This window comes from Acartia tonsa, chromosome 2 (genome assembly GCF_053477335.1).
Source record: "Acartia tonsa isolate MP-2025a chromosome 2, ASM5347733v1, whole genome shotgun sequence".
Lineage (NCBI taxonomy): Eukaryota > Metazoa > Arthropoda > Copepoda > Calanoida > Acartiidae > Acartia > Acartia tonsa.
The window spans coordinates 39,862,767-39,888,037 of NC_137261.1; the positions used below are offsets into that span (position 1 = coordinate 39,862,767).

At 34.4% G+C, this 25,271-nt stretch overlaps 3 protein-coding genes across 8 annotated transcripts in view; all 3 read right to left on the reverse strand.

The window, feature by feature from the left end:
* The window catches only part of drongo (Arf GTPase activating protein drongo), a 28,909-nt gene extending 26,660 nt beyond the window's left edge, over window positions 1-2,249 (reverse strand). For both annotated transcript variants that reach the window (XM_080150814.1, XM_080150813.1), the window contains exons 1-3: window positions 2,119-2,249; window positions 1,503-1,619; window positions 1,172-1,361 (exon numbers count right to left, since the gene is read on the reverse strand). In XM_080150814.1, the coding sequence (XP_080006940.1) occupies window positions 1,172-1,361; window positions 1,503-1,619; window positions 2,119-2,177 (366 nt within the window). In that variant the 5' untranslated portion in view covers window positions 2,178-2,249. The remainder of the gene's footprint in view (window positions 1-1,171; window positions 1,362-1,502; window positions 1,620-2,118) is intronic.
* LOC145311828 (RNA polymerase II subunit A C-terminal domain phosphatase SSU72-like) lies at window positions 2,249-15,599 on the reverse strand. Of its 4 annotated transcripts, none has more exons than XM_080150822.1 (6): window positions 15,460-15,599; window positions 4,868-5,023; window positions 4,586-4,730; window positions 4,275-4,371; window positions 3,200-3,318; window positions 2,249-2,792 (listed from the first exon to the last, which is right to left on the reverse strand). In XM_080150822.1, the coding sequence occupies exons 1-6, from the start codon at window positions 15,501-15,503 to the stop codon at window positions 2,748-2,750; spliced, it is 606 nt and encodes a 201-aa protein (XP_080006948.1). In that variant the 5' UTR covers window positions 15,504-15,599; the 3' UTR covers window positions 2,249-2,747. The 4 variants fall into 4 exon arrangements, with proteins under 4 accessions (XP_080006948.1, XP_080006949.1, XP_080006951.1 ...); XM_080150823.1 differs by having other exon boundaries at window positions 2,249-2,811; XM_080150825.1 differs by having other exon boundaries at window positions 2,249-2,839.
* LOC145311825 (CDAN1-interacting nuclease 1) lies at window positions 15,596-25,255 on the reverse strand. Of its 2 annotated transcripts, none has more exons than XR_013876800.1 (11): window positions 25,117-25,255; window positions 22,600-22,731; window positions 22,211-22,302; window positions 21,973-22,040; window positions 18,206-18,336; window positions 17,767-17,824; window positions 17,354-17,459; window positions 16,975-17,092; window positions 16,509-16,643; window positions 16,150-16,275; window positions 15,596-15,732 (listed from the first exon to the last, which is right to left on the reverse strand). XR_013876800.1 is itself a non-coding variant. In XM_080150818.1 (11 exons), the coding sequence occupies exons 1-11, from the start codon at window positions 25,214-25,216 to the stop codon at window positions 15,657-15,659; spliced, it is 1,089 nt and encodes a 362-aa protein (XP_080006944.1). In that variant the 5' UTR covers window positions 25,217-25,255; the 3' UTR covers window positions 15,596-15,656. The 2 variants fall into 2 exon arrangements, 1 of the variants encoding a protein (XP_080006944.1); XM_080150818.1 differs by having other exon boundaries at window positions 16,562-16,643.
* Window positions 25,256-25,271: the final 16 nt, after the last annotated feature.

Below are 25,271 nucleotides of genomic sequence, written 5' to 3' on the forward strand. Positions count from 1 at the left end.
ATGCGGCAGGGGGGTGACTTCTAAACTATAAGTTAGTTTATAACCATAAAAGCTTAAGTTTAAAAAATCATGTCTATTGGTCAAATGGTTCCTGAGAAAATTAAGGTTAGGTTCATTTTTAGGGTTTTTTGGAGTCCCGGAGGGCTAGAGGTTGGCGGCAGGGGGGTGACTTCTAAACTAGAAGTTAGTTTACACGCATAAAAGCTTAAGTTTAAAAAATCATGTCTATTGGTCAAATGGTTCCTGAGAAAATTAAGGTTAGGTTCATTTTTAGGGTTTTTTTTGAGCCCCGGAGGGCTAGGGGTTGGCGGCAGGGGGGTGACTTCTAAACTAGAAGTTAGTTTACACGCATTAAAGCTTAAGTTTAAAAAATCATCTCTATTGGTCAAATTGTTTCTGAGAAAATTAAGGTTAGGTTCATTTTTAGGGGGTTTTTGAGCCCCGGGGGGCTAGGGGGTAAGTTTATCAAAAAAAGGATTAAAAATACGTGAGCTACTACCCAAAAGTAAACTTTTATCCCAAATAACCTATAGTCTAACTTTAATACCTAGCCCAATAATCACGGAGTAAGCGAAAGTGGCAAAACTTCCCCCCCCCTTAATAACTTTTTTCTCATAAGAGATAATGACACAAGACTTTCACTTGGTGAAAATTCAGCATTGTTCAACATTTCTATATTTATGTTTCATTCGCCTCCGGCTGACCGTTTAGCTGTTATTTGCCGCCGAAGGCGTGATTTTTGGCGATTTTTGCCGTTTCCGAGGTTTTAATGGACATTTAGGAGGGGAAAGAGTTGTCCAATCAAGTTGATGATGAAGTACATTTTTGTAGGCAATTGCATTGGCTAAATTTCATGTGAAGTAAAATTTTTTGTACCTCCAACCGGTTTTGCTCCAGCTGAATCAATTTACAGATACCCCCTAAAAACCGGAAAAAACCGGTTTTTCATAAAATTCACGGCCGGTTTTTGCCGGATCCGGCTCAAATTTTGCATGGAGTCATCCTTTGATATTCCCAACAGTTGATACTTGACTCAGCAAGATCCCAGAAAAGTGTGGTATATCTAGGGGGGGGGGGGGGGGGGCCCGGGGGGGTATCTAAGCCCCAAATATCATTTTAGATTTATTTCGCTTGTTGGCTATAGCTTATTCCTGCGTGATAAGTAATTTACCTTTGCTATCATAAAGTCTTTGACTTTATCGTCATCCCTGAAGTCAACGGGCTGGTTGACCGCATCCCACCTTGCCAGCCAGGTGGCGCTGCACCAGGCATTTCCTCGGGTTCGCATAAACTCTACCTCCTCGGGGGTGAAGGTCGACATGGAGATTGACTTGATACGATGGGGTGGGTTCATACCCCGCCTAAGAAACAATAGAATTATATTAAAGAATTATCATTCTATGCATAGTTAAATATCACTCACATATCATTAAACAAGAAGTATATCATACTTTAATAACGTTTTGAAAAATATAATATACGCTGGAAAACTAAATACTTACAGCATTCCCGAGCATTTTGTACAGACAAAACTGCCGACAGTGATATTAACATATGTTGGTCCCCGCTGATCACAATCAAAACATTTCTTATTTTCAGGAGTCCATCCTTGCACCTCTCTAAATGTTTAATATTGTTATTCATTTATCATGCTAATTCTAACAAAATTGAATAACCTGGGGGAAGAGATGGGGGATTGGGGTTTTTAGTATTACGAAGAGGTCTCCACACAACAAAGACTTTTTAATTTACTGAGAAGTGAGAAGTCATTCCTTTTTAGACCCCAAAGAGTTTATAAAGCCTAAAAATACACCCCTCTTGTAATCTGTAATACAACCCCTAAAGCTCACACCCCCTTGTTTTTAGCTCTTGCAAAATTCTGTGCACGCCACTACTTCCCTTTAAAAATTATGAATTTGAAGTAGATAAAAATGAAAGTATGGATGTTGGATAGCTAGCTAAGTCTTTTTGCTAGAATATTTTCTTTGTGACTTACGATGTGCCATCGAAATTTCTCTTTTAATGCAAAACAGCTGCGTACAACCTCTAGTTCAATTTAACCCATATTTTTTCAAATTAGGTTGCTGGAATTTAGATAAATGAATAACAACTAATTTCCTGATGGCTAAAGAAAACTTGTCATCTTGTTTTCCCTTCCTCACAGTTGTCTTCGACATTGTGGCAACACAACTTCATTCACACACACCACACACACACGCACAACTCTTGTTCTTGTTCAATACAAATATCTGAAATTTTTACAGGTCCATTTCTATTATTCAAATACACAAGACAAAAATAGGGACTCATTAAAAAATTGTAAATATTAAAAAAATTTCAAATATTTCTGAAGTTACCTTGACCTAATAAAAAATTATTAAGTGCTAGTTTTATATTTAAACAATGTTAATCGAATTATTAGGAATCTTTACTTTTATCCCTATAAAATATGAAATAAAGGACAAGAAAAAAATTATATAACATACAAGACTGAATTGGACAAAATATAAAACTTTTTTTCAAGTATTTTTTTAACAAATCTAGAACATGAATAATACACACTAATAATAAGAGAATTCTTAGAAAATGATATTATTTCAGTAAATATTATGCAAAATTCATAAAAACATTGAAAGTTTTCAACTTTACTTATTAATTAGACTTCAAACAAAATATTTAAAAATTACACGTAAAACTTTAAACAAAAATTCTAAAAATTCAAAATTTATATAAAAATTGTGATTTAATCACACTGCAAATAATAGTATTGAAAATTTAGCATTAATATGTGGCAGTAATAATAATTTTATTCTATTTTCTCAAATTATATGACCTAAACCTAAAAACATAACAAAAAGTAACTAAAATATCAACGTAAAGAATACAAAGATTTAATTTAAAAATATTGAAATAAAATAAATAAATCATTTCCAGTTTGGCTTCGTAACCGATTAATATCCGCTGGATTAAAACCAGTTCTCAGCCATACTGAAAAATAATGTATAACATCATAATACAGATAATTTTCCACGAAGATTAAGATAAATCGTAAGATAAATTTCTATTTTAATATCCGCAAAAAGCTGTCTATAATACTAAATAAATATAAAAGTTTTCAAATAAATGTTGCTACCTATCCAAATTTTTAAAATCAAATCCTAATAATCTTATGAAATAATTTGAGTTAATAGAATAGAACGCTATGAAGAATAGGTCTGCTGCACTTGGCTTCAAAGTCTTGCAGTAGCTCATCTATTTCATTGTCGATATCCTTGCTGTGTACTAGTAGAGAGGCCAACTCGTGGAATAGAAAGGCGCCTGCAAAAAAAAAATAATAGGAATAAATGTTGATTGTCATGTTCTTGTTAAAAAGTGAAGCTTTTCTATAATTAGGGTCTGTATGTCCGTTAATTGTCCTTTAGATTTAAAACTTTTCATGATGATTGGTAAAACAGTTAGGTACTATTTAGAAAGCGAAGCAATTCTATGATCGTGAACAGAAAGTCCATATGTCATCAAAAACTTTTTTGACATCCCTTTTTGTATGTTTTAAATATCCTACCCAACTAATTCTTTAAACATTAAATTCCTAGGACAATAAGGTACAATAATTTAAGCAAAGCATCTCTATAATCAAGTCATAAAAATGTAAGTTTGTTACAGGGGTGTATATTCTGCACAAGATTTATTTTTTTTCCCCTGCTACAAAATTTTTTATTTTTTTCCCCCCTAGATTTTTCTTATAAAGTAGGGGGGGAAATAGAAAAATATTTAAAGAACTCTATATTTTATTTATTTTATCCCTCCTACCACACATTTTTTTAGTTTTTTTTACCAAGAAGGGGGGCGAAATGGAAAAAATGTTTTCAGTTTTCTTAATTTTTACATTTTTTTTCCCTCCAACCACTTATTTTTTATTTCCCCCCCCCCCCCTGAGCCGGGGATCCCATGCAGAATATACACCCCTGGTTTGTTATTAAACAGAATTCTATATTTACGCAGACGTGCAACAAGGTGATGTTCAATGTTTATGCTCGTTTCTTAAATTCTATCCTTCGCTTTTATGGATGTTGTCATCATTGTATTTTTTAATAATTCAAATGCAATGAGAGTGGAGAAAACTGACTAATCTTGCTTAAAAAAAAAAATATTACAACAAATAATATAAATATGAATTAAGTAAAAAAGTTCATAAAACTAGGTCTTGACTATGAATTATCCTAATTCAACAATTAAATGATAAGAGTAGCCGCGCTACTACCCACAAGACTAACCTAGCGTGGCTTCTTCTTGATTATCTTGAATATCAATATTGATAACATGAACTAGGTTATTATCTTGGTTACCGTTCAATGAAAAATGTTCTAAAACCTGAAACATTTCACAATTTTATACCTACATAAAAGATAGAGAAGATTTTTGTTGTTTACATCTAGCTATAGATGGAGTAAAAAAAATGCTATATATCTAGATTTGTTCTAATTACCTATAGAATAGTTCGTACACCCAAATGTTACACTTCGCTTTTATGGACGTTGTCATATTTTTTATATATTTATAATCAAAATCTAAGTTCATTGAATACCTGATCATAAACTCTTTCTTCCGCCGTGATGATAACATCAAACTGTTCCTTAGTGTTCTGAAGTCTTTCGGGTCCCTCCTTTATCTTCCTGTTACGGTCGAGCATATGGAGGATACCGTTGGATTTATACATGGCCTTGTCTTTTCTAAAAATAAAATGTTATTTTAGGGTTAAAACTTTTCTATAATTAAGTTGGTTAGTAAATGGTTATTAGTTTATTGGGGGCAAAATCTATGGCCGATTATAAGGATATTAAAATTGCTAAAATCACAATCAACTTACTTAGATAAATCTTGATGGATAAACTCGTAGCTGGTTCCGAACTCATAGACATTGGGTTGATTAATTGAGGGTCCTGGCAACTTTATCTTGTCCCCAGTACCGAAACTTCGCACATTGAAGCCCTTGTTCTTTAATCTTGCATGAGCTTCCATGGACCTGACCAATAACATTAAACATTAGTAAGGGGTTAGAAGTAATAAATAAAAAGAGGATGGGAATTTTTAAACATTAATCTAATATAAAAACTTTTTTTCTAAAGGAGACAGGATTGATTTCGCGTCCCCGTTATTTAAAATATCTAGTAACTTTTAAAATATCCTAGAAAACTATAAATTAATGTAAAATAGGCCTAACTTTTTAAAATTTTCATCATTATCGTAAATACATCACACCTTTTTTTTTATAATTTTTATCAATTTACATCAAACGTTTTAGAAAGCCAAAACTATGTTTCAGATATTGACTTCGATTAAGCTACCTAGAATTACGATATCACTAAATATCTTCTGGCCCCCTTTTTTTTAGAATTATCAAGAAATGAAAAGTAATGTTGCGCAATACAGTTGCAAAAGTGTATCAATAAATTATAACTTTTAATTAGTTTTTATTAGCAAGAAAATAATATTAAAGGGACTGTGAACGTAAATTTTTCTCATCTTAATATCAAATCTTAACATTATCTCATTCATAATATCTCACAGATAGAGCAAAACGCGCTTTTGTTTGCTTAAAAAACGGCTTTTTCCGACGATTTTTATAAGGTACGGGGAAAGGAAGAAATTTTCCGTATTATATAAAATGTGCATTAAATTGCTTTTTTCTCCCATTATAGCTAAAATTAAACTTTTTCACATAGTTCTAGATTTTTCCTAACAGTTAAGCTGACTTTTAACATAATCCTTGCTTTAATCCAATGTATAGTTACTTAGAAATTGATAAAATAAGCAATATTTTTTTATTGAAAACCAAATACAATAACAAAGCCAGAAACAGGTTTTTTATTAGTATCCAATTAACTTTAAATGGCCCATCTCTCGCCCACCTTTAATTACAAATTTGTAAATAATAAAGACGCAATATTTCTTTATAAACAGTCTGATAATAGTGTAAACTAATTCTCCAAAGTGGGTTATTTATTGTTCAACACAATAAAAAAGGATATTATTATTTTATATAACCTATGAGATTCAACCCTTTGTAGACAGTGAGGTATTTTTTTTGTCAATAATACGAATTTAAAATATGTCTTTATTACCTAATTACTACGTTATAAAAAAATGAATTGGCAATTTTATATCATAAAATAAATCCTTAACAGTAAGTAAATTGTTTTAACTATATATGACAAGTTAAATATCCCTACAAACATTATAAGAAACAAAAACGTTCAGATTTTCCCTGTTTTTTCCTTTTTCCCTCTCAAAATACCATAAAATCAAGGCATTATTTCTGGATATTTTTGTGAATAGGACATTTTTGGTTAATCAGTGTAGTGAAATGTGCTAAGTAAATGTTAAGATTTGATAATCAGATGAGAAATTTTTACGTTCACACTCCCTTTAATTAGAAGCGAGACAAAAAGTAATCTTTTGCGTGGCAAGTTAATGGAAACAAAATATAAAGAATACCTAATGTGATGATTTGTAGAAATACATATTTTGTTATTATTTAGACCATCCTGTGATGTGGCCATTAAAAGATCATATACCTACCTATGGAAGGAGTTCTACATGTTGAAGAGGCCGACGTTCTTGTCCAATATGAAGGAGGACTCTTCAATATAGTTTTATGTTTGTTTAAAAGATCAAATATTTAATACTGTGTTTTATATGTCTTAATTCAATATATCATGTTGCTAATATCTTTATCATTTATATACATTTGGTTTATTATTCTATACCCATTACAGAGTGAGTATTTCTGGGGTTTTAATTATGTTTAACTGAAGATCTCATGTGTATTTTAGAGTGGGTAAAATGGCATTGATCCTGTCTACCTGATCTGTTGATTACACTGTTGTTTGGGTGAGTTTTAGCTACTTAATTGAATATTTCAATGGTAGCAGCAAGAAGCAAGAGACGATCTACGGCACGGTGTAATTAAAAGTTCAGCTTAGGCATATCAATCACTCTAAAAATTAAAAGATTTGACCAAGTCCAAAAGCAGAGGGGTATTGGCCAAGATCAAAGTCAGAGGTGTGGCTAAGGTTATGTTAAATTAAAAGAATAAAAAACCCCAGAAATAAAAATGGATGATAATAATTTTGAAAAATCCGGCGCGGTTGGCGGAACCGGGGAAAACGACGGCGAAAAACGTACTGATAATGTTCTTGAGGGAGGATTACAGTCAAAAAGTAGCGATACAATGGATAAAGATCAAACCGGCCGTGTTGACGGCGGCTTGACAGATGACAGTGAAAACAATAATAATAATGGAAGAGTAGAGGGCGGAGGCATCGGTGGGGGTGCAATGCCTAAAATTTATAATACAGCTCCTTATACGGATAACCCAAATACTTATGAATTTGATGAATTTCGCATGCAAAGATTTCTTGAATTTGAAAGATTTTGCAGACAAAGACCAATTGAGCAGGATCGTTATGACAGACAAAGACCAACTAACTTTAATGACCAAAGACCAAATGAGCAGGATAATTATAACAGACAAAGACCAACTAACTTTAATGACCAAAGACCAAATGAACAGGATAATTATAACAGACAAAAACCAACTAATTATAATGATCAAAGACCAATTAATCATTATGAACCTATTGGACAAAGACCAAATAACTATCAAGAACTTCAAGGACAACAACAACATTCCTATGATGACTATACAAGACAGAGACAGGACGTAGGTAACGAAAGACAGAGTTACAGACAACCTACAGAAAACGACAATTTCAGACAAAGACCATATGATTATTACGACAGTCCTAGAAACAGATACTATGACAGCTACGACAAGAAAGGTAGAAACACTGTCCCTGTGCCGCTTCTAAATGAGTTCAGTGATTTTAACACTTGGGTATCTTGTGTTAGGGCATGGTCCAACGCAACGGAACTTGCCAAAGACCAACAGGGTTACCTTCTTGCGTCTGAACTGCCGAGAGAATCAGATAATACAGAAGAAACCGTAATACGTGGCGTATGCAATTTTTTGGCGCAAGATGGCAAACGGTACGAAACCGTTAAACGAAAATTACGTGAAGTCTGTTCGAAATTAAATGATAAAAATGACAGAATTAATGAGGAAATAAACCTTACTCAAAATTCTAACGGAGAAGACGACATTTCGAATCATATCGAAGAAGTCTACATATCCAGAGGTTGGAAACCACCAACCCATTATCAACAATACCAAAACTCCTCATATAAGAATTCACGAGACCAAAATAGGAAAACATGGAACAAAAACAGCGGAAATAACACAAAATCCGGCAATTTCTCTCAATTAAGAACAAAAAAGAGAAATCCCTTGGGCCCAGATGGAAAACCAATGAGATGTAAACTCAGTGATTCAACCACACACTTTATGGCAGATTGTCCTGATTCCGTTGAAAACACGAAAAAGAACGACAATAAAGGGAATAGGCAAGGAAAATATGAGAAAGTGTACTTAACCAGAGTAAATGAACAAGGTATAGAGGAAGAAAAAGAGCTACTCATGGAAAGAACAGATGAAGAAAGTGGAGAAGAAAGTGTAAATTGTACTGTGCTTTGTTCTGACAACAAAGAAGAATTGAATAATTTTACAGCTGAGGCCATAAACATGGCTGCCCTGGACACCTGCTGCACTGCAAGTGTGACAGGAGAGAAATGGATGAGAGTATATCTACAAACATTACCAGAAGATTTGAAGCAGAATGTACAAGGACCTATTGAATCAAAGAGAACATTTATCTTTGGAAACCAAGGACGACTAAAGTCAAAGGCCAAATACACTATTCCAGTAAAGATTGGAGGGGAATACAATGAAATCACTATTGATGTCATTAGCTCTGATATTCCTTTACTTCTCTCCAAAGCTGAAATGAAAAGGTTAGGAATAACCTTGGACATGAGAAATGATAAAGGATCCATTAATGGCAAACCACTTGATCTGCACACAACAACAGCTGGTCATTACATAGTTGACCTTCTGCAAAAGAATGAAGCTCTAGATGAAGTCAATATCACCGAATTGGAAACAGATGATGAAAAAGAACAAATTAAGAGATTGGATAAGATCCATAAACAATTTGGGCATAGACCAAAGAAAGTGCTTGTCCAAATTATCAAAGATGCAGGGAAATGGAATGAAAAGTTTGACCCTATGATAAATAAGATCATGGAAAAATGTGAAGGATGTCTATTGCGCAAGAGAGTACCAGATAAGCCAGCAGTTGCAGCACCATTATCCAGTGACTTTGGACAAGTGTTAACCATTGATCTAAAAGTATGGAATTTTCACAAGGGCATCTACATTCTGTACATGATTGATCATTTCACGAGATTCCAAGTAGCAACAGTTGTCAGAAACAAAGAACCGGAGACAATCATAAAGGCCATCACCACAAAATGGCTACCTATCTTTGGTAAAGTTGACAAGATTCTGAGTGACAATGGAACAGAGTTCTCAAATGAAAGCATGCGTGAGGTGGCAAGCGCGTTAAACATCCAGCTTCTGACTACAGGGGCACACAGCCCCTGGCAGAACGGATTAAATGAGAGAAATCATTATATTACAGATAACATAGTTAGGTCAAATATGAAAGAATATCCTAATATGTCACTGGAGGTCGCTCTAGCATGGGCCATAACAGCTATAAACTCCTTGTCAAATGTGAGAGGATTTTCCCCTTATCAGCTTGTGTTTGGGAGGCAAATCAAGCTTCCAAACATTCTGGATGATCCCCCGCCAGCCTGGGAAGAGCCAGAAAAGAGCAAATCACTCTTAGAAACACTTGAAGCCTTGCATGCTGCAAGGAAAAGCTTCATAGAATCAGAAAGAAGTGAGAGGATAAGAAAAGCACTAAAGGCAAAGATAAGGATTGCAGACACAGTCTATGAAAATGGAGACATTGTGTACTTTCACAAGGAGGGAGAAGACAAATGGAGAGGACCAGCCAAGGTGGTCTTCCAAGACAGCAAGGTGATATTTATCAGATTAGGAGCCTCATACTACAGAGTTAGTGCTAATAGACTGCTCAAAGCAGGACCTGAGTTGGCCAAACAGATCAAAGCCAAGGAGATCATAGAATCACCTGTCTCAGAGAATGAAGGAAATGATAGAACTGAGAGCACTGACAAAGATGATACTCAAAGAGACAACAATGAGGAGAAAAGCAGACAATCTCAACTTGATGAAACTCTAAATGAGCATGAACAATGGATACAACAAAGAATGGATGAGCTACAGATTGACAGGCTGAATCGAATTGACAAAGAACAAACAGGAAACAACTTTCCAAATGAACAGCCAGAAGAACCAATGACAGCTGACAATGACACAAATAAAGATCATGTTGTTGAATCACAACAAAACTTACATGAACAGCCAGAAGAACCAACAACAGCTAACAGTGATACAAACAAAGGTAATGTTGTTGAATCACAACAAAGTTTAGACAACAGCAAGAACAGGACCATTGAGAATGCAGCAAAAACTCGAAAAGACAGCATAAGCAAAGGCAAGAAAAGAAAGAAAGTCAATCAAAGACCAGCACCAGCTTTCAATGAAGATGGTACGATTCAGAATGCGAATCAAGTGCTCAAGAGGAAAGACAGAATTGAAATTTTTGAAAATGGAAAGTGGGAAAAAGGATCCATATTGAGTCATGGTGGAAAAGTTGGAGGTAGAAATGCTGGCTGGTTCAACATAGAACTAGACAATGGAGACGTATTCCATGACGAAGTATCCAAACGCCAGATAAGATATGAAGAAAAAGAGGTGCAAGAAGAAGACGAAGTATTTTTCATCATCAAGTTAGACTCTGGAAAGAAGATGGAGGTAAACAGAATAAATGACAGAAAAATAAGACTTGAGGATGAGGAAGAAGCAGTTTTCTTGACTTTACCTGAAGAAATTCTGGCAGTAATGATTCCCAAAGAACAAAGGAACACACCAGAGGTGATGCAGGCAAAGTTTGATGAACTCAACAAGTTGAAAGCTTTTGACACCTTTGAAGAAGTAGATGATGTAGGTCAAGAAAGGATAACTACAGTATGGGTTCTGACTGAAAAAGGTGATCAAAAAAGAGCAAGATTAACAGCTAGAGGTTTTCAGGAAACTGGAGAATTCCCAACTGACAGCCCTACTGTGCAAAAAGGATCAGTTAGGCTGATACTGGCCCTTGCAGCAACCAACAGTTGGACTCTAAAGACGGTTGATATTTCAAGTGCCTTTTTACAGGGTGACAAAATGGACAGAAAAGTGTTTGTCAAACCTCCAAAGGAGGCAAATGCTTTAGATAAGCTGTGGAGGCTAAACAGATGCCTATACGGACTGAAAGATGCCAGCCGTAAATGGTATTTCAAAGTACTAAACAAGCTCAAAGACAAAGGCTTTCAAAAGTCTTGCATGGATAAAGGTCTGTTCTTTTTGATAAAAGATGGTGTTCTGATTGGAATCGTAGGCATACACGTCGATGACTTTCTCCAAGCTGGAACTCCTGAATTCGAGAGGATTATGGAGGAAGTGATTAAAGAGTTCAAAGTGGGCAAGATGGAGTCTGGAGAATTCATGTATACAGGCTATTACATGAAACAAGCAGCTGATGGTATAACCTTTCACCAAAACAAGTACGTGAAAGATGCAAAGATTCCGCAACTTGATGTAAAAAGCATGAAAGACAAACAGAGAGATATGACACAGGATGAGCTGACTCAGTTGAGGCAGATTACAGGTATGATCAACTGGGCAGCCAGAGCAACCAGGCCAGACATTGCTTTTGATGCCCTAGAACTCTCCACAAAGTTCAAAGGAGGGAAAGTAGAGGATCTGGCAAGAGCTCAAAGTGTAGCTCTAAAGATGAAGAAAGCTGAAGTGACAGTAAAAGTGTCAAACCTACTAAGTTGGGAAGACTGTCAAATCTGGGTATTCACAGACGCAGCTTTCAGAAATCTGAACCAGAAAGTTGATAGCGCTGGTGGTTATATTGTGTTCTTAGTCAACATCAACACTGGACATAGTGCTGTTATTGAATGGAAGACAAACAAGCTCAAGCGCAAAGTTCACAGCACCCTAGGGGCAGAGACCCAGATTCTCTATAATGGAATAGATGCTGCGCTAGGCTTCAAAACACAGATCAAAGAAATGACAAAAGGAGTAGTGGATCTGAAAGTGAGGGCAATCACTGACAACATGTCAGCAAAAATTGCTGTATACTCCGAATCAGATGTTTCAGAAAGAATGCTCAGAGCTGACATAGCGATTATCAAAGACATGATTGATGATGGAAGAATACTAGAGGTTTGCTGGGTGGCTGGAAAGGAGATGTTGGCTGACATACTAACCAAACGGGGTGTCATCAAGGTTCCTCTACTAGAAGCCTTAGAAACTGGAAAACTGAGTGAAAATACTCTGAATGCGGTCTTAAATAGAAACTAAAGACCAAACACAATCCTTGTAAATATGTATATAACACAATCACCCAAAAATTAACAAAAGAACAAACACTATGTTTATTGATTTATTTAACGCGCATTCCCTTGAAGCTTTGTTGTGGTAAAGAAAAGTTACGATGATTTGGCAGATTCGTAGAGTAAGAATCAAATGCAACACAAAAAACGGAACGCGGCATTTTGTGCGCATTTCACAGCGATCCCGCGAACCCGGAAAAGAAATAAAGTGACAAAAACCAATTTTTGTAGCGGACGTGGCTTATTTAGTACAATTCATAACAAAATTCCAATTAAAAATCACACGTAAGAATAGGATTTCAACAGTTAAAAAAGGTCAAAGTTCATTTTTACTCATCAGTCTATATAAAAATTGCAAAAACAATCCAATCAAAAATATTACTTCCATCCCAAAAATCATAATTCCAAACAAGTTTCCTGCTTATTGTAAGAAGTTATAGAAAATTTTTTTTTTGTGCTGATGACCAATATTTCATTTCAGATAAACGATTTTTCTTTGACCGCAATGGCGAGCAATGCCCAAGATATTGTGTTCGCGTATCACGCAATGCCACAGCGCATTTCTGACGAGGAAAAGACCAGGATTAAATGGTTCTCACTATGGAATTATGATCTCCAAACCACAACCAAGACAATCAAACAAGCAGTGGCAGATCAAACCCAAGCTAAGAACATTGTTGTGTCTGCGTACCAAAAGTATGCGGCCACCATCGACAACGAGGTCATTTTGGACCACATCTTTCAAATTCTGGAAGTCTGGAGAGGTCAGAAAAAGAACAAAGTTCTGTTTGGCACATGCCTGTTTGAGCCTGAATTCTCACATGCATGGGAAAAAGTGGCCAAACTCAATGATGGAATCAGACTCTACAACCTGTGCATGGGCATGTCGCCACTAGACCTACATAAAATGGCCATGACCACAATTTCTGAGACTGATTTCTCTCTGAGAACAAAACCAGGATGCTACGCGGATTTCCAGCTGGGGTTGGGTGTAGGAAAGTATCCATCCCCAGAGATGTTGATCAGACTCAAAGGCCATCTGATAACAGTGTTTGATAATGCCTTTACGGGCAAGAAGGATCCAGATGGTGCAATGGCCAAAACCGTCAGAATTAAAATTCCCCCTCCCCTAGCTGCAACTCCAGGGTACATGATTAATCCTTTTTTTAAGCAATGTCTTCAAGACAGAAACCTTGTCAGCAGAAATGAGGAGGAAGCCTTGGCTGAAAGACTGACATTTAGTCAATGGAAACCCACTGGTTGGAAATATTGGTATTTATACAGGTATGGACATATGGAGACCAAGGAGGATAGAGAAGCTGCGCTACAATATCACCTGGAAGAAATTCTGCAGTCTTCTCCAAGACCAACCTGGGGGCAAGAGGAAATACCGATGGAAAATCTGGTCATTGAAGTTGACAACGATGCCTGTGTGCCAAAGAAATCAACCTTGGAGGATGAAGAAAGAGTTATCCGGGCAGTAAACGAATCCAGTGATAGCGAGTCCAGCAGTGACTCCAGTGATTCCTCTGATGAGGATTCTGAGGACAGCTCTGATGAGGAGATGAAAGCTCCAAAGGAGAAAAAGAAAAAAGAAAGTGTAATGAGAATCAATTGTTGGCAGAATATAAACGTGCGGCTGAGGTCAATGAAGAATTGGCTGATCAATACAAACAGGAATTAAATATTGTCAAAGTACAAGTCCAAGAACAAAAGGCAGCAGCTAGAGAATGGCGTAAGCAGGCAGAGCAGGCTGAGCATGCCAGGAAAGAAGTGTTTGCGAGTAACAAGGCCATGGAAAGGCAAATTTCGGTTCTGGAAGAACAAGTGAATAGGATGAGGAAGGAATATAAGTTTTTGCGTAGTTTGTATGAGGATGGCTCTAGTAGACGTATCACCGGTCGCCGCTATGCCAAGGAGGAGGATTGGGCAATGGATGATAAATAGGCTATTCATAGTTTTGACACTGTCTATGCGGTCAGATAAGTTTAGTGATAAAAAGTCCAAATGATTTTCACAAGTCTAAAGTGCAATGATAAAAAGAACAAAAGAAAAAACAATTTGTAATTAGTGTGATGATTTGTAGAAATACATATTTTGTTATTATTTAGACCATCCTGTGATGTGGCCATTAAAAGATCATATACCTACCTATGGAAGGAGTTCTACATGTTGAAGAGGCCGACGTTCTTGTCCAATATGAAGGAGGACTCTTCAATATAGTTTTATGTTTGTTTAAAAGATCAAATATTTAATACTGTGTTTTATATGTCTTAATTCAATATATCATGTTGCTAATATCTTTATCATTTATATACATTTGGTTTATTATTCTATACCCATTACAGAGTGAGTATTTCTGGGGTTTTAATTATGTTTAACTGAAGATCTCATGTGTATTTTAGAGTGGGTAAAATGGCATTGATCCTGTCTACCTGATCTGTTGATTACACTGTTGTTTGGGTGAGTTTTAGCTACTTAATTGAATATTTCACCTAACATTATTAGATGAGACTTAAGCAATTTAGCGATGAGGCTAGGTTTAATATTAACAAACGATTAAGCGATGATTTTGGTTATAAGTTGGTTATTGACTACTTTTCAAGAAGCATTTGGGTGCATGGGCCCATCCCATATGCACAAGCAAACCTACATACTTATTTATATTTTAAGAAATAAATCCACCGACCCAATAACCATTCTTATTGGAGAAAAAAGAAACAGTACCCTACCTTAAAGTGTCTAAAAGCTCAGACTTCCCCCCTTATCTTTGAATAAATGAAAATGAGGAAGTGGGATGAATTTTTTTCTATGTGTATAACCCCTTCAGGGGCCCTTACTCTGTGGGGCTACTATGCATCCAATATAACCTAACCTAACATAACATAAAGTATAAAAAATACCCGAATTATTTTCAATTTCTAAAAATAATGGGGTATCTGTGCTTGAACCACTAAATAACCCTACCTATTCATGTTAGATGAACATACGACTGCAATTCTTAAATCCATTTTTTAAAGTTATCACAAAAAGTCTTCTTGCAAAAAAAATCACTTGTTGAGTGTCTTCAAATTTAAGTCTTCATTCACTAGATTAGATGAATATATTGCAACAAAATATCACTAACAGTTAATAAATCATTGTTCACTTTTTTTCCACAATCACTAGCCAAAAGAAACGTCCTCTATTTCTTGTAGGGAAAGCTGAGACAGGGATTCGTCAACTGTGGATAAACTTGATCTAGAAAAAATTATAATAATTTAGATTTTAGAAAAATTGTAAATGCCCATCCCCATTTTTTTTCACTTATTCCGTTAAAGCAAAAAAATAGATGGTCGGCTTTCCCACCCCATTCCTTCAAGTACAACTTGAGGCATTTAGGGGTGTATCTGCGTGAATTACATGTAAAGTAGATGACAATTTGTAGCTATTGTAAACTAAATAATCTAGTGCTTAATATTAATATCAGAGAAACCTATATTCGTAAATGTTTTCCTAAAAATAACACCCATTAATATTAATATAGATGATATCTATAAAAAAAAAACTCTTCTTCTATTACGAAAACTGTCCATAATAACACATCTCCCTTCATTATTTATTATATGAAAGATATTTCTTTAAAGTTCACATACAATAGAACCTTGTTAAATATACCTTTTTGTTGTAATAAGCTCACCAAGGCTAAGCCTGTCCCGTTTGTTAGAAGCAGCCAGGAAAGGGCTGTCCTGTTTAGAAGTCACAAGGGCAGAAGCTGACCGAGAACTGTTCAGTTGGGATGACCTTAAAATTAATCATATAAATATTAAGCTTACTATATGGTAGAAAACATTAAATTAACTGAGTCTTGTGGTCGATTGTGAACCCCATTTTAATTAGGAAATTAACTAGATGCTTGTGTTATGAGAAAGTTTAGTAATCCTTTTGCTCCTTATTACCAAAAATATTGAGGAATCATTATACCTGGATACCAGATCTGGTTGATAGTAGACAATATCTGTAGGTAAATATTATACCTGGATACCAGATCTGGTTGATAGTATACAATATCTGTGGGTAAATATTATACCTGGATACCAGATCTGGTTGATAGTATACAATATCTGTGGGTAAATGGTCAGATAAGATTATCCCCTTCTCTGTATTCTGATCTAAACAAATATTCATATATAATCTTTGTATCTTAAATGTCTAAGTTAGTGCTTTCCTACAAAGTGCCTGTCCAACACTAAAAGGTTTCTCCAGGTTTAAAAAAAAAGTTGAATACAATGTAGTGCCTAATCCTGTGGTTCCTTAACTCTGCATGTGTCTACTTTGTACCCAATAAACCTAACCTAACCTGTTCTAAAGCAAAAACAAATGGAAAACTACCAAACCTCTTATTTACAGGGAGGGAAGGTTCGGTGCTTATCGAAGCAAAAAGCTACACTTCTTACATTTAAAATTATTTAGTTTAGTACCTAACTGAAATACAAAGCGTACCTAGCTGTTTGATATATCCAAACCAGTAGATAACCAGTCCAGCTCCAAATCTATTCCAGTAGGACCAGAACTGATCCTTCAAATACCCCTCGTGACTCTCACGATCTCCAAATAAAGCCTTAATTTAGAATTTCTCTATCAAATATTGTAAATGAATTTTTTATCTAAACTATGATTTATGTTTGTTGTACAGTAATAGATCCTTCTTTATGATTTCTTTCAACTGTTGGTTAAATGTTTTGAGGAATTTCTTATCTTAACTTATGCGTTATTTTGATGAATTAGTAGAAAAATTGTTCTTGAACCAACTGTATTAAAACTTAGACTTTATTCTTTTTTAAAGGCTGAAAAAATGCTGTATTTTTTGTTTTTAGCATACCTTAGACTCAATCCAGTTGATTACCCTTCCATTTACGGCCACAGGTACTTCTAGTTTCACATCAGGAGTCTTGTCACAACCCCGGCTTCGTAAAACGTGCTCGTCACTAAAAAAGAAAAATTTTTAAAATAAGAATAGGTATTATCTTTGTACTTTAAGTTTTCAAGTTTGTTATTTTACAGATCATCTGGTATGTATGAATTAGCTTTTTATAAGATTAACATATCCTCCCACACAAAGAAAAAAACTAAGACAAAGATCAAACTAAAGCAGACCCCTTAAAGAAAATAGATTCAGAGCTTCGGTCAGCGAAATCTTATGATACAGACGAAAATAGTTATGTAAATGTATAAATATGTACTTTATGAATGTCTAAATCTACATGCCAATATAAAAAAGGTAAAATTCCTTACCTAAACGGGATATTAAGTTCCGTTAGCTTGTCTTTGATTCTTTGTTCGTGCTCTTCCCCTAAATAGAAAAATATACAACTTTCCGCATTTTATATGAAACCATAGCGCCAGAATAGCACTGATACTTGACATTTTTAGTATTTCAACTAACATGGTTGATAACCTCTAAGAAGACATATTTCGACATAAGTTATTATTTGGCGTATCTCTGAACCAAACCTGAAACAAAAACATACCTACCTATTTATTTGGGCAATAAAGTTTCAAAAAAGTAATAAAATCAAACATACAAAAGTACAAAAAAATATTATTAATGAGTAACTATGAATAGAGCACTACAAATATCTCTATTATGCCTATGAAATGCTCCTTTTATTATCTAATATTTAATGCTTGAAAGGAATTTGCAGGTTAGGAAATAAAGTATAAATAAACCTACCTATGCTTTGTTTGATAGATTCCGCTATCTGACCATAACAATGGTCTCTCAGTTTGGCAAGCAAAACTTCATAGGCTAAATCAGCATCTTCTATTAATGCATGATTCTTCAATAGCTGAGTGGCGCGTAATCTTAAAAACAAATAATAATTACATAGGTAGTTATTTATAGCTACCTTAAACTTATTGATTTCTAAATTTATGGGAATACTTATTTAATACCTATCCGGTAAGGTTTTAGGATAAGGGGGGGGGGGGGAAGTTTTGCCACTTTCACGTAATCCGTGATTATTAGGCTAGGTATTGATGTGAGACTATAGGTTATTTGGGATAAAAGTTTACTTTTGGTTAGTACTTCACGTATATTTAATCATTTTTTGGATAAGTCTCCAGGTTCAGGTGCTGCAGGCTGGAAGGTGGTTTCTGGACAGGTAAAAAAATCTTAAAATTTTAGTTCGAAGAGTTAGAGATCAAATTATAAAACAAAATATGCATCTTTATGGATATTATTGACATATCAGAAGAAAAAATTAGAATCGGCCTCCAGGTTCAGGTGCTGCAGGCCTCCAGGTCCACTCTGGACAGGTAAAAAACCAAGTTTTTTATTTGAAGAGTTAGAGGTTAACTTATAAAACAGAATATGTATATTTTTTTATATTATTGACATATTTGAAGAAAAAATTAAAATCGGCCTCCAGGTTTTGGTGCTGCAGGCCTCCAGGTCCACTCTGGACAGGTAAAAAACCAAGTTTTTTATTCGAAGAGTTAGAGGTCAACTTATATACCAGAATATGCATATTTTTTATATTATTGACATATTTGAAGAAAAAATTAAAATCGGCCTCCAGGTTCAGGTGCTGCAGGCCTCCAGGTCCACTATGGACAGGTAAAAAACAAAGTTTTTTATTTGAAGAGTTGGAGGTCAACTTATAAAACAGAATATGTATCTTTTTTGATATTATTGACATATTTGAAGAAAATATTAAAATCGACCTCCAGGTTCAGGTGCTGCAGGCCTCCAGGTCAACTCTGGACAGGTAAAAAATCTTATTTTTATTTGAAGAGTTAGAGGTCAACTTATAAAACAGAATATGCATCTTTTTTGATATTATTAACATATTTAAAGAAAAAATTAAAATCGACCTCCAGGTTCAGGTGCTGCAGGCCTCCAGGTCAACTCTGGACAGGTAAAAAAATAAAAAAAATCATTTGAAGAGTTAGAGGTCAACTTATAAAACAGAATATGCATTTTTTTAAATAATTGACATATTTGAAGAAAAATATCCAGAAAGGTAATTTTTGAATTTAGATGAAAGGTATGTATATAAAAAATGGTTAAAATAAGATAATATAGTAGAATTGATCATGTAAGGCTTCAAAATGTGTGTCCAGACAGGCTCCAGGTCCTTAAATTTCACTATAATATTATATTTGAACCTTATTTTATTTCAAATTCTTTCTTCTAAATTCCAAAATAACAATTTGAGATTTTCACCTGGCCAGCAACAACCAGCGTTCACCAGGATCCAGGTAAAAGTGTCACTGTCCATATAAAAAAGTATCAATGTATATGATACCTACCATGTTTTAAAACCTCATAATAGGAAAAAAAAATTTTAAAAAAAGCAAAAATACCTGAAAATGAAAGCCTGCAGCACCTAAACTTGAAGGCCTATTTTAATTTTATCTTCAAGTACATTTATTATATCCAAAACAATGCATATTTTGTTTTATAAGTTGACCTGTAACTTTTCAGATAAAAAATTTAATTTTTACCTGTCCAGAGTGGACCTGGAGGCCTGCAGGATCTGAACATGGAGTCCGATTTTAATTTTTTCTTCAAATATGTCAGTAATATAAAAAAGAAGCATATTCTGTTTTATAAGTTGACCTCTAACTCTTTAAATAAATTTTTTGATTTTTTACCTTTCCAGAGTGGACCTGGAGGCCGATTTCAATTTTTTCTTCAAATATGTTAAAAGATGCAGCACCTAAACTTGAAGGCCTATTTCAATTTTATCTTCAAGTACATTTATTATATCCAAAACAATGCATATTTTGTTTTATAAGTTGACCTGTAACTTTTCAGATAAAAAGATTTAATTTTTACCTGTCCAGAGTGGACCTGGAGGCCTGCAGGATCTGAACATGGAGTCCGATTTTAATTTTTTCTTCAAATATGTCAGTAATATAAAAAAAGATGCATATTCTGTTTTGTAAGTTGTCCTCTAACTCTTCAAATAAAAAATTTGATTATTTACATGTCCAGAGTGGACCTGGAGGCCTGCAGCACCTGAACCTGGAGACTGATTTTATGTTTACTTCAAAAATGTCAATAATTTCAAAAAAGATGCATATTCCGTTTTATAAGTTGACCTCTAACTCTTCAAATAAAATTTTTTGATTTTTTACCTTTCCAGATTGGACCTGGAGGCCAGCAGCACCTGAACCTGGAGGCTAATTTTGATTTTTTCTTGTAAAATGTCAATATTATAAAAAAAGATGCATATTCTGTTATATAAGTTGACCTCTAACTCTTCAAATAAAAAAAAATGATTTTTTTACCTGTCCAGAGTGGACCTGGAAGCCTGCAGCACCTGAACCTGGAGGCCGATTTTAATGTTTTCTTCAAATATGTCAATAATATCAAAAAAGATGCATATTCTGTTTTATTAGTTGACCTCTAACTCTTCAAATAAAAATTTTTATTTTTTTACCTGTCCAGAGTTGACCTGGATGCCTGCAGCACCTGAACCTGATGGCCGATTTTATTTTTTTCTTCAAATATGTCAATAATATCAAAAAATATGCATATTCTGTTTTAAAAGTTGACCTCTAACTCTTCAAATAAAAAACTTGGTTTTTTACCTGTCCAGAGTGGACCTGGAGGCCTGCAGCACCAAAACCTGGAGGCTGATTTTAATTTTTTCTTCAAATATGTCAATAATATAAAAAATATACATATTCTGTTTTATAAGTTAACCTCTAACTCTTCAAATAAAAAACTTGGTTTTTTACCTGTCCAGAGTGGACCTGGAGGCCTGCAGCACCTGAACCTGGAGGCCGATTTTATTTTTTTCTTCAAATATGTCAATAATATCAAAAAATATGCATATTCTGTTTTATAAGTTGACCTCCAACTCTTCAAATAAAAAACTTGGTTTTTTACCTGTCCAGAGTGGACCTGGAGGCCTGCAGCACCAAAACCTGGAGGCCGATTTTAATTTTTTCTTCAAATATGTCAATAATATAAAAAAATATACATATTCTGTTTTATAAGTTAACCTCTAACTCTTCAAATAAAAAACTTGGTTTTTTACCTGTCCAGAGTGGACCTGGAGGCCTGCAGCACCTGAACCTGGAGGCCGATTTTAATTTTTTCTTCTGATATGTCAATAATATCCATAAAGATGCATATTTTGTTTTATAATTTGATCTCTAACTCTTCAAACTAAAATTTTAAAATTTTTTTACCTGTCCAGAAACCACCTTCCAGCCTGCAGCACCTGAACCTGGAGACCTATCCAAAAAATGATTAAATATACGTAAAGTACTACCCAAAAGTAAACTTTTATCCCAAATAACCTATAGTCTCACATCAATACCTAGCCTAATAATCACGGATTACGCGAAAGTGGCAAAACTTCCCCCCCCCTTAATTCTAAATCTTAGTAATGTGATGTTTTTTTTCTGTTTACTATATGTCATTTGTTTTCTAATGATATAATTAAATGAGGAATAGTTAACCTGAATCTAATATACTTATACCTGATAGAATTATAAGCTTTTTTGTCTCCTGCTTGATATTCTTCTAATTCATCTGGTTTTAAATCCTCCTGACAATCAAGGACAATAATGACTGTTCTGATTTTAGTGACTTTTTAGTGAGGCAGTGAGCCAAAAAAGAATTCACCTCAGGACTACTTTGGTCCCAGGACTAAGAAATTATGGCTAATAAATCAATCAATCAACAACACTGAATGCTTTTAAAATCTATTATCCTTGCCTTGAGATATTCTTCAACAATAATTTTAGCGGCTAAAGCTGGTGATGTTTTGTTTTCTATAGCTAGTCTTATTATAATACCCTGCTCACTTCCTAAAAAAGTAGAAAAGATATTTTAGGTCAATATTAATCTCATAATAATTTATCTTCCATAGGAAAGTATTAATTTTCCTACAAAAAAACTTATCTTAAAACTGTATAAAAAAAGTAAATTCTGGGATAAAATCTGCAAAATAATATAATAGAGAAATTTTATATGTGACATCATTGGGTTTAAATGCCAGACAAGTGTAAAACGGTGATGCGAAACAAGTTTACTTTAAGTACATACAAACAAAACAAATTTGAGGAAAGTTTCGCTTTAAAGTAAACATGTTGAAAGAGTCATACCAGATTGTAAGAGAGACACAAATTCTTTGTATATCTTCCTTCTTTTCTCTCCAGAGTGAGCCACTCGATAATTTAATTTGATAAATCTCTGATACAGCTGGGCTAGAATACTCCTCAGCGATTCTGGTCGCACTGAAATAAATAATAAAATCTTAACACAACAATTAAAGGGGGGGGGGGGGGCGAAAGTGACACTTTTTGAAACCAAAACTAAAAGTCAACAAAGGAACTCAACTTTACAGAGTTACAGGTCTGACATTTTGCATGGCAGTTGCTTTATAGGGGTACAATATGGAACTGTGAAGAAAAGGCGTCGCAACCGCCGAAAACCGCCGAGAAAAGGCAAAAAAAATTCGACGGTTTTCGGCGGTTGCGCCGCCATTTCTTCGCAGTTCCAAATTTTACCCCTATAAAGCAACTGTCATGCAAAATCTCAGACCTGTAACTCTTTTTTTAGTTAAGTTCCTTTGATGACTTTTAGTTTTGGTTTCAAAAAGTGTCACTTTCGCCCCCCCCCCTTTTTAAGATTAGTTTTAAGCACAAAATGTAATATTACACACAAGAACATTAAACTATAAGATTATATACCAAATAAAAATGAATTGAAATGTTAGTTTAAAAAGAAAAGAAAAAATATTTTTGGCGGTGTGTATTTTTTCTTGGGAGTTATGGTACTATCCCCCAGAGTTATTAACCGTCCCAGGACCTACGAGAAGCTTCACTGTAAGCTTCACTGTATTTTTACTGATGAGAAATTATGATGAGAAACTGATCAACACAAGCATACAAAAAGCCTTAAATCTAAAAAGGAGTGAAGCCCTTCAGAAAGTGATAAGAGAGAAGAAAAACAGAATACCCTTTGTTGTATCCTAACATCCATCATTGCCCCCACTGTCAAAAATACTTAAGGATGCATGGAAATTTATGACATTGAATGACCAACGCCTACAAGAAATTTTTCCCCACTCCCCATGGTTGCTTACAGACAGCCAAGATCTGCTAGCTTAAGAGCACGCCTTGTAAAGACAAAATTACCATCAAGAAAACAGAGATCTCTACCTGGCCTCAAAAAATGCCAACAACCAAGATGTAATACCTGTAGCTATATTCAAGAAGGTAAAAAAGTTGTTAGCTCAAATAACAAGAAAATTTACATCAACCTACAAGAGAGTGTTACCTGTGAAAGTAAAAATGTAGTTTACTGCATTTCCTGTGACAAAGCTGCATGTAATTTTGTTCAATACATCGGTGAAACACAAGCCAAACTAAAAGTTAGGTTTGGCCAACACCTTGGCTATGTCAGAAGCACAGATCATGACAAATACCCAACAGGAAAACATTTTAATCTACCTGGACACAGCATGACCAACATGAAGCTTTCAGTCTTAGAAAAATGCAAACTGGACTCATCAAACTACAGAAAAATTCGGGAAGCTGAATACATCAATAAATTTGACACACTAAGAAATGGATTAAATAAAAAATTGTAATTTTACTTGTTTTTTTATCTAAATATAAATTTACATTTGTTGCTTTGTTGTTAATCATTACTAAAAAATCTTTTAATACTTTATTGTTTAATTTATGACATTTTTTCATACACTGTCATGTAAAATTAAAATCTTTTCAACACATTCACTTATTTCTGTTTTGCTAATTGCACAGGGGTGTATATTCTGCACAAGATTTATTTTTTTTCCCCTGCTACAAAATTTTTTATTTTTTTTCCCCCCTAGATTTTTCTTAAAAAGTAGGGGGGGGAAATAGAAAAATATTTAAAGAACTCTATATTTTATTTATTTTATCCCTCCTACCACACATTTTTTTAGTTTTTTTTAACAAAGGAGGGGGGCGAAATGGAAAAAATGTTTTCAGTTTTCTTAATTTTTACATTTTTTTCCCCTCCAACCACTTATTTTTCATTTCCCCCCCCCCCCTGAGCCGGGGATCCCATGCAGAATATACACCCCTGTAATTGCAATATTTTTTTAAAAAACAAAAGTTATACAGTACAAAACTTTCATTCTTTTGAACTTTGATTCTTTTAAACCCCCATCCCTTCTACCCCTTCCCTTTACACCAAAACCAGCGGTTAAATTACTCAGTTTCAAACAAACCTTTGTACAGTAAAGAATAATAGAAGGGATAACCATATTCATTATAATACATTTAACTTTTTCTTTGTATTTTCTAGCACTTTTTCATTATTTTGTTGTTTCTTTCCTTTAAAATAACCTAATATTTTTCAAAATATATATCTGATTTTACTATAAATATATGAAATATGGTTAATTTTGTGCAGGTTGACAAGGATTAGATGTGATTTAATCGAAATATATTCCTACAAATTGAGCTGTGTGTTTTTCCTTGGATAGTCTCTTTTCAACATCGCTGCCGTGTATTATTCCATAAAGAAGAATTATATCGGTTCATCGGTATTTCGAAATCCTTCGGTGAACACAGACAGACGAGACTGACAGATAGACATCCTGTTGCTTTAATATAAAGATTATTTACCTTGGGGAAAATGATTAATAACTAACTGTATAGCTTTGTCAAAATCTTTCAGATGTGGTTGCACAAAGCTTTCTATTTGCAGATAGAGGGATAAATCCATACTGCTGATAATCTATTTTGATGTCGGTCAAGAAATTTTGTTTGAATATTTAATA

What these genes read in the sequence shown, in the direction of transcription:
- LOC145311828 (XM_080150822.1), bottom strand. Translation starts at nt 15,503, where the DNA reads ATGGATTTAAGAATTGCAGTCGTATGTTCATCTAACATGAATAG. An exon ending in ATCCATCAAGATTTATCTAA is followed by an intron (nt 4,731 to 4,867) that starts GTAAGTTGATTG and finishes TTTTATTTTTAG; the next exon opens with AAAAGACAAGGCCATGTATA. An exon ending in TCAAGAAGAAGCCACGCTAG is followed by an intron (nt 3,319 to 4,274) that starts GTTAGTCTTGTG and finishes TTTTTTTTGCAG; the next exon opens with GCGCCTTTCTATTCCACGAG.
- LOC145311825 (XM_080150818.1), bottom strand. Translation starts at nt 25,216, where the DNA reads ATGGATTTATCCCTCTATCTGCAAATAGAAAGCTTTGTGCAACCACAT. An exon ending in TATTAATCATTTTCCCCAAG is followed by an intron (nt 22,732 to 25,116) that starts GTAAATAATCTT and finishes TATTTATTTCAG; the next exon opens with TGCGACCAGAATCGCTGAGG. An exon ending in ATCTATCAAACAAAGCATAG is followed by an intron (nt 17,825 to 18,205) that starts GTAGGTTTATTT and finishes TTTTCTATTTAG; the next exon opens with GGGAAGAGCACGAACAAAGA.